Genomic DNA, 11,800 nt, shown 5'->3' with positions numbered 1-11,800 from the left:
ATTATTGTTACTTTTTTTACTATTTCTACTGGCTTAAGAATGCCAGAAGTTTGTGAACTCGTCGAGATGAGGCAAAACAATTGCGTGTCAGTTTCATTGTGCGTTAATCTATTGAAACGCAGCGCTTTAATTCTTCCGACGTTTTAATTCTTTTCGCTTCTTTAAAGATCTTATCTCTTCCCGTTTCAAAGATCTTTTCCAGGAGCAGAGTTTGAAAATGAATTATTTTTATACTTTATAATTTGTAATCCTCGATAATTTCAAGAATTTTCTGTTTGAAAATTAATAATTTTCTATTGCCTATTTATTTATTTTTTTCGCTTATTTTCTCACAGACTTTATTCCATTGCACTTTTGCTTACAGTTTTCAGTAAACAATTTTTTATCTTAGTTATTGAAAATTATTATTGGGAATTATATACTTGTGCAATGATCTGAATAATCTATAATTTAATCGAAATTGTAGATTATTTTAAAAAATCACGAAATTCGCGGAAATTGCGTATTTTCTCAATATTTTCCGTTCGTGACAGGTAGTTTGTTTTTGATTGTTGCAAGCGTTTTTCTTGCATTAAAATAGATTATGACAATGCGTGAAGAAAATCACAAAATATTCGACAGATGTGCATATAAAAATTGTAATAATATCATATCATAAAATTGTAAATTGTTTCGTTTTCCACAAAAGATTGATAAAAGATTTGATATTTGTATAAGAAACTGCGGTAAATAAAAATACAAAATTTTTGAAAATATGTACCAAAAATATTTGATGATAATGAAAAGGTAAACTTTATGAAAAATAAAGAAGTTAAATAACTAAAAATTGCACTAAGAAATAAATGGGCTATGTGAGTCATACGGACGTAAGGCGCGTTATGTCAAAATTTAATTAAAGAATTGAGAATTTCAACTTTAAAAGTCTTGGAAATATCCAAACAAATTTGTTATGCTTCATGCACATTTAAAAGTTATATCGAAAAATTAAATTTCGATATAATCTCATCTTATATAATTACTGAATAATTGAAAAATTGTTAAGTTTGATTACTGAAATTTTCACTTTAATTACTGATTATCCAAATAATCAAATAATTATTTACTTTGATTACTGATTATCCAAGTATAAATAATTTTTTAAATTGATTACTAATTATTCGAGCAATCAAGTAATATTAATTTTATAACAATTTTTTGTCCATCTTTGGTGAATGGATGCGAACGGGAGCCAAATCTCTCACCTCTCATTCATCTCATAATCGATTAGCCTGGATTCGCACCAGGGGCAAAGTCTGTTGATAAAATAAAAGGAATTTAGCCTAGACTCGCACCAGGGGCAAAATCTTTTGGTAAAGTCAATGAAATTTAGCACGGACTCGAACCAGGGGCAAAGTGTGTCGGTAAGGGGCAAAGTCTGTGGCACAGAAATGGCGGTCTAGTTTTTACCCAGGTCATTGGCTATCTGTCTATTAATCTGTGGCCGAGGACGGACTGGCGCGGCGGGGTGCCGCACGGATTCCATAGATGCCGCCCGATCGCACTTTCGTAAATACCGACCGCATTTTCGTAAATACCGCCCGGTCAGACGTCGTAGGTATCGACGGACCACGCGTCGTAGCTATCTCCGAAAACGTATTTGACCGACATATCTTGTTGATAGTCGGTGATTGGTCATGCTCGTTAGCCATGCGTTTATTGAACTCGCGGTCATCGAGACATAACCTGGTGTCATTCGATTTTATATCGAATTTGACAAAAGGATTCCCGTGTTGCGTGGATGTGCGCTTGATTTTCCCCATCCCTTCTAAATCGGCTAAGTTCGGTTTTAGCTTTTTCCGTTGTATCTCCGGTGCGGGATGTTGTTGCATTTGAACCATGGAGATAAAGGAAAGAGTATAGAGCCGCGAAATTGAAGCCGAAGTGGGGAAGAGGGGTAAGCCTTCAGCCATCTTGTTCCGCGAAATTAGTGCTGCTATCTAATGCAGAGCAGAGCTATTTGCTACTTAATATAGTGTGAAGGAGTGCTAAGTAAAATTAACTAAGAAGAAGAAGAATACGATATACAAGTAAATTAAGTGCATAAGAAAATGCCATCGTGTATTTTGAAAACTTGTTATAACAGAACCTTCCGAAAATCACATAAACAAGAAGAACTCGAAAAAAAGCAGAAGATAACTTTTCACACGTAAGTACAACAATAATAATGTAAGATCTTTGCATAATGGAATTTACGAAAAATCTTACCAAATGAAACATAGACTTGTTATAATAAACAATTGTTTAAAGATGTAATATATATTGGAAAACAATAAAATTCTTAATATATTTAATAGGTTTCCAAAAAATACGTACAGACGAAAGCATTGGTGTGAAATATTACAGTTGCCTGAGAATTCTATAAAATCAAATTCAGTAATATGCTCAATGCATTTTCATGAAGAAAGTTTCGATAAATCGTCACGACGCTATATTAGATTAAAAGCTGATACCAACCCATATGTAAGATATATTGAAATTGTATCATTATCTGTGTGTTTGTCTTGTCACTATCTGTCACTGCTCAGTTGATTTTTGTTGAGGTATTTCATTTTATTTCATTTTATGATTTAAAATGAAAAGAAATATCGGCTATGATTTATCAACTTTGATACATAATATAAAAAATATACTATTTGAAAAAACATTATACCTATATTTTTAGTTACCTTCACAAGCATTATCAATGCAGAGGAAATCTCCAATAAAATGTATAGAGCAAATATATACAAAAAAATGTACAGTTACTTCAGAAAAGTTATTGTCTAACAATGAAGATCACATAAGAGGAATTCTAAACTTGCAAGCAGACAATATATCTACTGAACAAATGGATGCAGCACAAAATATTGATGTTTTTAATGTACATTGATATTACATGTTTGAAACATTTAATTTTTTCTGTTTACTTAACAACAAAGTAGAAAAATGAAAAACAGAATTCTTATTACGCATGCATTATTAATTTTTATTTGATGTTTACAGATGGAAATGCTCATATGTGAAGAAACAGTTAATAAAAAAAGAAGAAGCAATAATGTCATTGGTAAGATGTTATAACTTAAAAGTAATATATTGTATAATAATTATATTTCTTGAAATATTGATATTTTGTAAGAGAGAAAATCTTATTGTTGTTATATGACTAAAAAGAATATGTATTGTCAATTTTCATAACTCCTGATACGCATCTTAAACAAGAAATTGCACAATCATCTCCAAAAATATCAAGAGTGTCAATACTTCAGTGTCTCCATGGAAAATTTATAATTCACCCAACAAAAAACAGTTAAGAGAAGAATTAAGAAGAACGAAAGAACAGTACAATCTGCGGATAAAAACTCTAACACAAAAAACAAGACGCATGAAAAAAAAGATAGTGTCACTGGAAAATATATTAGAAGCTATAAAACAAAAAAATTTCTTAGAAGAAGAGCAACTGTACAATTTGAAAGGTATTAACATTGGGAATGCACATTTATTAAAACGTGTAGTGTATAAGTCAAAAGGAAAATCACTAAGTCAAAAGTATTCGCCTGAATTGCATACATTTGCTCTGACATTACACTATTATTCACCTCGAGCATATTCCTTTGTTAGAGAAACTTTCAACTCGTGTCTGCCACATCCAAAAACATTGTATAAATGGCATTGTTCTGTTAATGGGGAACCAGGCTTTAATAAAGAAGCTTTAGCATTTATCAAAGAACGAGTGAGCAAAACAGATCGCTCGTTATTTAGTGCTTTAATAATGGATGAAATGGCAATACGATAACAAATAGAGTTTGATGGTCAAAAATTTTGTGGAAAATGTGATATGGGAGATAATATTGCTAGTGAGGAGCACAGTATTGCAAAGGAGGCATTAGTATTTTTAGTTGTAGGTGTAAACGAAATGTGGAAGATACCAGTAGGATATTTTTTAATTAACAGTATAACTGGAGAACAAAAGGCAAATTTAGTTATGCAATGTTTATCACTTTTACATAATGCCGGAATATGCATAAAATCATTAACATGTGACGGCGCTGCAAATAATTTGAGCATGATACGTCTTTTAAAGTGCAATATTACTAATCCTAAGTGCATGCAAGGATATTTTGAGCATCCAAGTTCAAGCTATAAAGTCCACATATTCTTAGATGCATGTCATATGTTAAAATTATTGAGGAATACTTTGGGTGATTATAAATGTATTGTTAACAGCAAAGGGCAGATGATTAAATGGGATCACATTGTTGCATTGCACGAACTTCAACAAAATGAAGGTTTACATCTCGGCAATAAATTACGGCAACAACATATACAGTACCATAAGAAGAAAATGAATGTACGTTTTGCTACTCAGGTATGCAGTGCATCTGTTGCAAACGCTCTTAGAACTGTGTTACAATTAGATAAGTTTACTGATACAGAAGCAACAGAAGAATATCTTAACATGATAAACGACTTATTTGATATATTTAATTCTAGAAACTTGAGACAAATTTTATAACTAGAAATTTTATAACTAGAAAATTTTATAACTAGAAGATTGTAAGCAATATTTATTAACTTTAAGATTGGAAGATGGACAGTTGTTAGTAAATTCCAATAGAAAAACGGGTTTTTTAGGATTTTTGATTAATATAGAAAATTTGAAAGTGTTGTATCCGAATGTTTGCCAAAATAAATCGCTTCTTCCGTATATATCATTATATCAACTGAGTCAAGATCATCTTGAGTTATTTTTTGGATGCATTAGAGCATTTGGAAGGCAAAATAATAATCCAAATGCTAGATTATTTAAGACGGCGTTTAAAAGAATACTTGTAAGGGCGCAAATTAAAAGTGCCACAACAGGAAATTGCATTGAACTTGCACATGTACCAATCTTAACAGCATCAAAACCAGAGGAAATAATAAACATAACGTCATCTATTAGTCGTATAATTGATTATGAGTGCGAGTATAAAAAAATAAATACAAATAATACAGTACTTGAGATTGATCATCCATATATGTTATCTGTTAACAATCTTTCCTTATCCGAATATTCCCGAGAAATTATAATTTATATAGCAGGTTTTATTGTAAAATATTTAACAAAACATATTATTTGTGAAATATGCGTTCAATCTTTAATAGATAATAGCAAAACGGGCACTTTAATCCGTTTAAAAGATAGAGGTTCATTATTTTATCCCTCACAAAGCGTTGTAAATATTTGTAAAGAAACAGAAAAAGTTATCCGTTTTTATACTAAAGAACAGCGTACTATTATCTCTGATACATATAATGCCAATTATATTGCATATTGCGTGCTACGTAATTTAAATATAAATAATATATTTACAGACTTGATTGCTCATTTAAATGATCAAAATGCTTTAACTTGTCATAGAGTGCAATTAGTAAAAAGTATAACATTAAAATATGTTAAAACTCGTTATTTTTATATTGGAAAAACTACAGATATTACTATAAGTAAAAGACATTATTATAATAAATTAATTTTATTTGCAGGAAAATAAATATATTATAAATAATATATATACATTTCATACTTCTGTGTTTCTAATATATAAAACTGATATGTAATACGTCAAAGTAATAATAGATGGCAGCACTAATGTCGCCTATCAAGATGGCTGAAGGCTTACCCTTCTTCCTCACTAAAGCTTCAGTCCCCTTACCCATAGTAAAGCCTAATACTCTCTCCTTTACCTCTATGGTCCTGTTGGAACCTTAAATCATATCAAACATTTATGCAAGTTAACGATGACGTCATTATCTGAGTATAACATACTCACATAATTTTAGACTCAGTATCACTTGTGTGAAAATGGAAAGCAACTATAGTAATGAATTCATATATATACAGGGAGATCCCGAAAAACCTTCCGTCTTTAAAATGACGTATTCCTGATACTATTCTAAGACAATTTTTTCTTTACCAAAATTTGATTTGAAGCGTAGTTTTTGAATTATAAGCAAAAATAGTTAGTAAATCATGCGTCGGGTACAGGAGGCAGGCAGGGGCGGCCCGACGCGCCGCGAGCGCGGGCGCAGCTGACCGACAGGCGATTACCACTGCATGAGTCACTAACTATTTTATCTTATAACATAAAATTATGCTTGAAATAAAATTTTGGTAAAGAAGAAAATGTCTTAGAATTACATCAGGAATACGTGTTCCTTAAAATAATGTTAATTATTAAAAGTTATTCCGGATCGCCGACCGTCGAACGTTGTAATCAGCTGATTGCTACACGCGATGTGTGTATGGCGGAGTGTGTGCGTAAAAGAGAGAGAGAGAGAGAGAGAGAGAGAGAGAGAGAGAGAGAGAGATTGCTCACTCACCTTGTAGCAGCGTAGCGAATCTTTATGCTACGTATTGTTGTAACTGCTGCACGATTATCAGATCGCTGCACCGCTGATGTTAGAGATGCGCGACACATCGAAACTTTCTCACTTCGAAACACTTTTACACTCGATTAACACAGATTACGCGATAACGAGTTTATTATTCTGTTTATTACTCACTCGATTCACATCGTTTTATCGAGACTAAAAATTACTTTAAAAGAAACGCGAGAGAACACATGACTCGACGCGAAGCGACGGACCGCGGAGACTGCGCGACCACGAGGGTTATGTGTTGCCAGAAACGCGACACGCGACATCTAACAATAAACGACTTGCACGACTGACGCGTGATTGACGCGAGATAAGACGAACAATCGGCTAAAACTTTCTCATTGCGAATGCGGTAGAAAACATGAAACGTATAAAACATGAAACGTACTTAAAATAATTAATTATTTATTATAAATAATAACTATTTTTAATCATAATAAATAATTATTATTTTAAAAAGCATGTGTTATGCGTTATTACATTTTCGAAACTATTGCATTCACGATGCGAAGATTTCAGTCAATCGCAGGAATAATGTAATTAACAAATTACATTTGGGAAAATTTATTTTTATTCTGCTCACAATAAAATGTTCCAACGTGAAAATGTATTGGTCGCTCTGAAAAGAGCGGATTGATTAAAAAAAATTTTAGAGCAGATGCTCAAAATGCCCGCCATCCATCCTAACGCAAGCTCTCATGCGTTTTAATAAATTTCTTTCGACGTTTTCCATTATTTCTTCGTCGATATTCCAAATAGCGAATCGTAATCTTGTCTCTAGATCTTCGATATTTTCGGGAAGCGTTTTATAAATGATTTCCTTACAGTATCCCCATAAGAAAAAATCTAGAGGGTTGAGATCCGGAGATCTTGCGGGCCAACGTATCGGGCCGTATCGACCCATCCAGCGTCCAGGAAAATTCTCGTTCAAAAAATTTGTAACAATTCTGGCGTTGTGTGGCCCAGCACCGTCTTGTTGAAAGATAATATTATTTCTTTCAAATAATGGCACATCTTCCAGGAAATGTGGTAGATTTTCTGTTAAAAAATCGACGTAGGTTCCTCCAGTTAAAATGTCTGGAAGAATAACCGGACCAAGAATTTCAGTGCCCATTATTCCAGCCCATACATTAATCTTCCAACGAGTTTGAAAATTTCGTAATCGCGTGACTCTCGGATTTTCTTCGCTCCAAAAGTGCATATTATGCACATTAAAAATTCCTTCTTGTGTGAATAGCGATTCATCGCTGAATATCACACGAGAGGAATATCTTGGATCTTGATCGACGTTTCGCAAAAAATTTTCGCAAAACGTTCGTCTTGCAGGGTAATCTGCTGGTCGTAAATGCTGCACGCGTGTATAATGAAACGCGTGCAACTTTTCTTCTTTTAATATTCTTTGTACGGTTGTATACGATAAATCATGTTCTCGAGCGACTACCCGAATACTTGTTTCGGGATTATCCTCGAAAGTACGTAGAACTCTTTCTGTATTCCGTACATTTCTAACGCTGCGATTTCTCCCAGCGTCATGTTTGTTCGGCAGGACACTGCCAGTATCGTATAATCTTTGAGCTGCTCCAAGTATGACATGATCCGATGGATGTCTTCGGTTTGGATATAATTCGGCGTATCTTCTTGCAGCAGGATTCTGCTGCCCGTGACACTCGCCAAGTGCCATCAGCATGTCGTAGTATTCTTGATTTGTGTACGCTGCCATATCTTCTTCGCGCTTATTGATATCGCTTATTGAGATCGCTGATAATCGCAAGCTTATTGATTGCATTATCGATCGTGCGTTTAATTTATACGATCTTCGCTGGGGGTCTGCGTCCCTCCTCGCCTCCCGCGACCAATCGCTAATAAGCGTGCGCGACATTCGCGATTGGTCGCGGGAGGCGAGGAGGGGCGCAGACCCCCAGCGAAGATCGTATAAATTAAACGCACGATCGATAATGCAATCAATAAGCTTGCGATTATCAGCGATCTCAATAAGCGATATCAATAAGCGCGAAGAAGATATGGCAGCGTACACAAATCAAGAATACTACGACATACTGATGGCAATTGGCGAGTGTCACGTGCAGCAGAATCCTGCTGCAAGAAGATACGCCGAATTATATCCAAACCGAAGACATCCATCGGGTCATGTCATACTTGGAGCAGCTCAAAGATTATACGATACTGGCAGTGTCCTGCCGAACAAACATGACGCTGGGAGAAATCGCAGCGTTAGAAATGTACGGAATACAGAAAGAGTTCTACGTACTTTCGAGGATAATCCCGAAACAAGTATTCGGGTAGTCGCTCGAGAACATGATTTATCGTATACAACCGTACAAAGAATATTAAAAGAAGAAAAGTTGCACGCGTTTCATTATACACGCGTGCAGCATTTACGACCAGCAGATTACCCTGCAAGACGAACGTTTTGCGAAAATTTTTTGCGAAACGTCGATCAAGATCCAAGATATTCCTCTCGTGTGATATTCAGCGATGAATCGCTATTCACACAAGAAGGAATTTTTAATGTGCATAATATGCACTTTTGGAGCGAAGAAAATCCGAGAGTCACGCGATTACGAAATTTTCAAACTCGTTGGAAGATTAATGTATGGGCTGGAATAATGGGCACTGAAATTCTTGGTCCGGTTATTCTTCCAGACATTTTAACTGGAGGAACCTACGTCGATTTTTTAACAGAAAATCTACCACATTTCCTGGAAGATGTGCCATTATTTGAAAGAAATAATATTATCTTTCAACAAGACGGTGCTGGGCCACACAACGCCAGAATTGTTACAAATTTTTTGAACGAGAATTTTCCTGGACGCTGGATGGGTCGATACGGCCCGATACGTTGGCCAGCAAGATCTCCGGATCTCAACCCTCTAGATTTTTTCTTATGGGGATACTGTAAGGAAATCATTTATAAAACGCTTCCCGAAAATATCGAAGATCTAGAGACAAGATTACGATTCGCTATTTGGAATATCGACGAAGAAATAATGGAAAACGTCGAAAGAAATTTATTAAAACGCATGAGAGCTTGCGTTAGGATGGATGGCGGGCATTTTGAGCATCTGCTCTAAAATTTTTTTTAATCAATCCGCTCTTTTCAGAGCGACCAATACATTTTCACGTTGGAACATTTTATTGTGAGCAGAATAAAAATAAATTTTCCCAAATGTAATTTGTTAATTACATTATTCCTGCGATTGACTGAAATCTTCGCATCGTGAATGCAATAGTTTCGAAAATGTAATAACGCATAACACATGCTTTTTAAAATAATAATTATTTATTATGATTAAAAATAGTTATTATTTATAATAAATAATTAATTATTTTAAGTACGTTTCATGTTTTATACGTTTCATGTTTTCTACCGCATTCGCAATGAGAAAGTTTTAGCCGATTGTTCGTCTTATCTCGCGTCAATCACGCGTCAGTCGTGCAAGTCGTTTATTGTTAGATGTCGCGTGTCGCGTTTCTGGCAACACATAACCCTCGTGGTCGCGCAGTCTCCGCGGTCCGTCGCTTCGCGTCGAGTCATGTGTTCTCTCGCGTTTCTTTTAAAGTAATTTTTAGTCTCGATAAAACGATGTGAATCGAGTGAGTAATAAACAGAATAATAAACTCGTTATCGCGTAATCTGTGTTAATCGAGTGTAAAAGTGTTTCGAAGTGAGAAAGTTTCGATGTGTCGCGCATCTCTAACATCAGCGGTGCAGCGATCTGATAATCGTGCAGCAGTTACAACAATACGTAGCATAAAGATTCGCTACGCTGCTACAAGGTGAGTGAGCAATCTCTCTCTCTCTCTCTCTCTCTCTCTCTCTCTCTCTTTTACGCACACACTCCGCCATACACACATCGCGTGTAGCAATCAGCTGATTACAACGTTCGACGGTCGGCGATCCGGAATAACTTTTAATAATTAACATTATTTTAAGGAACACGTATTCCTGATGTAATTCTAAGACATTTTCTTCTTTACCAAAATTTTATTTCAAGCATAATTTTATGTTATAAGATAAAATAGTTAGTGACTCATGCAGTGGTAATCGCCTGTCGGTCAGCTGCGCCCGCGCTCGCGGCGCGTCGGGCCGCCCCTGCCTGCCTCCTGTACCCGACGCATGATTTACTAACTATTTTTGCTTATAATTCAAAAACTACGCTTCAAATCAAATTTTGGTAAAGAAAAAATTGTCTTAGAATAGTATCAGGAATACGTCATTTTAAAGACGGAAGGTTTTTCGGGATCTCCCTGTATATATATATATATATATATATATATATATATATATCTTTTATATATATATATATATATATATATATATATATGTAATTGAGTTATAATTGTATTTAAATAAATTATACATGAATATTGTTAAATATTTTTTACTTTATTTTAATTTAATTTATTTTTTAATTGTTTTATAAATCATTAATTTATTAATCATTAATTTATTAATCATTAATTTATTGTTAGTAGCACCTGGATTACGTTATTGATATCGCAATATGAAATATGATATTTAAAACAGATAGGAAGAATATAAAAAATAAAGAGAACATAATGTGGAGATGAAAAATATATATTTAGAGAAATTTGACACATATTATATTTTAATAATCTCTGAAAAATATACTAAATCTAGGAAAATATTAAAAACATATATTTATAATTAAACATAATATTCTTCACTTCTTAAGATATGATTCTTTCTTTGTATTTATATTTTGTACTTACATTTGTACTGTGTACTTTGTACTTTCTTTATTTATATATATACTTATACTATTACTTATATACTTATATATATATATACAGGGTGTTCAAAAAGTCCCGGTACGGGGGAATAACTCGAAAAGTAAGGGTTCGGACAAAGAAACTTTTCCGACAAAAGTTGTAGGGCTTACTCCGAGCTTTTATCTCGTGACCTTGAGTTTGACCTTGAGCTTGACCTTCAAGGTTATTTGAAGGTCAAAGTGTTTTTTTTAAATGGGAACCCCTACTTTTGATTGTATATTCTTATAGCTGACCTCGAGAGCTTTCCAAAACACTATAATAAAATATTTTTCCCTCAAGCATTTATCGAGTTATGAGGCTTCAAATCATTTCTTAATTTTACATAAACCGTAAAATATCTTGTAAAATATTCACTTTTCGATTATTTTACCTTAATACTTTTATGTACAAAATAATGAGAGGAATCAATTGGTCTAAAAAAAAACACATAATTGTTCCGAAGAAAAAATATGTAATTTGCAATTAACAATTACATATTTTTTCTTAAAAACAACTGTATGTTTTCTTTACACCAATTGATTCCTCTCATTATTTTGTACATAAAAGTATT

General features: G+C 33.9%; 1 protein-coding gene across 1 annotated transcript; it reads left to right on the top strand.

Annotated features, from left to right (window-relative positions):
* Positions 1-1,558: 1,558 nt before the first annotated feature.
* Positions 1,559-4,514, top strand: LOC112639250. The gene is made up of 6 exons (XM_025412575.1): positions 1,559-2,185; positions 2,334-2,499; positions 2,702-2,899; positions 3,022-3,082; positions 3,214-3,491; positions 4,243-4,514. Exons 1-5 carry the CDS (start codon positions 2,088-2,090, stop codon positions 3,327-3,329), a joined length of 639 nt encoding a protein of 212 aa, XP_025268360.1. The 5' UTR covers positions 1,559-2,087; the 3' UTR covers positions 3,330-3,491; positions 4,243-4,514.
* The last annotated feature ends 7,286 nt before the right edge of the window (positions 4,515-11,800 follow it).

The sequence above is a fragment of the Camponotus floridanus genome, unplaced genomic scaffold, assembly GCF_003227725.1.
Source record: "Camponotus floridanus strain SB8 unplaced genomic scaffold, Cflo_v7.5 scaffold528, whole genome shotgun sequence".
Classification (NCBI taxonomy): domain Eukaryota; kingdom Metazoa; phylum Arthropoda; class Insecta; order Hymenoptera; family Formicidae; genus Camponotus; species Camponotus floridanus.
Note: the sequence above shows the minus strand (reverse complement) of the source record. Positions and strands in the feature narration are given on the sequence as shown.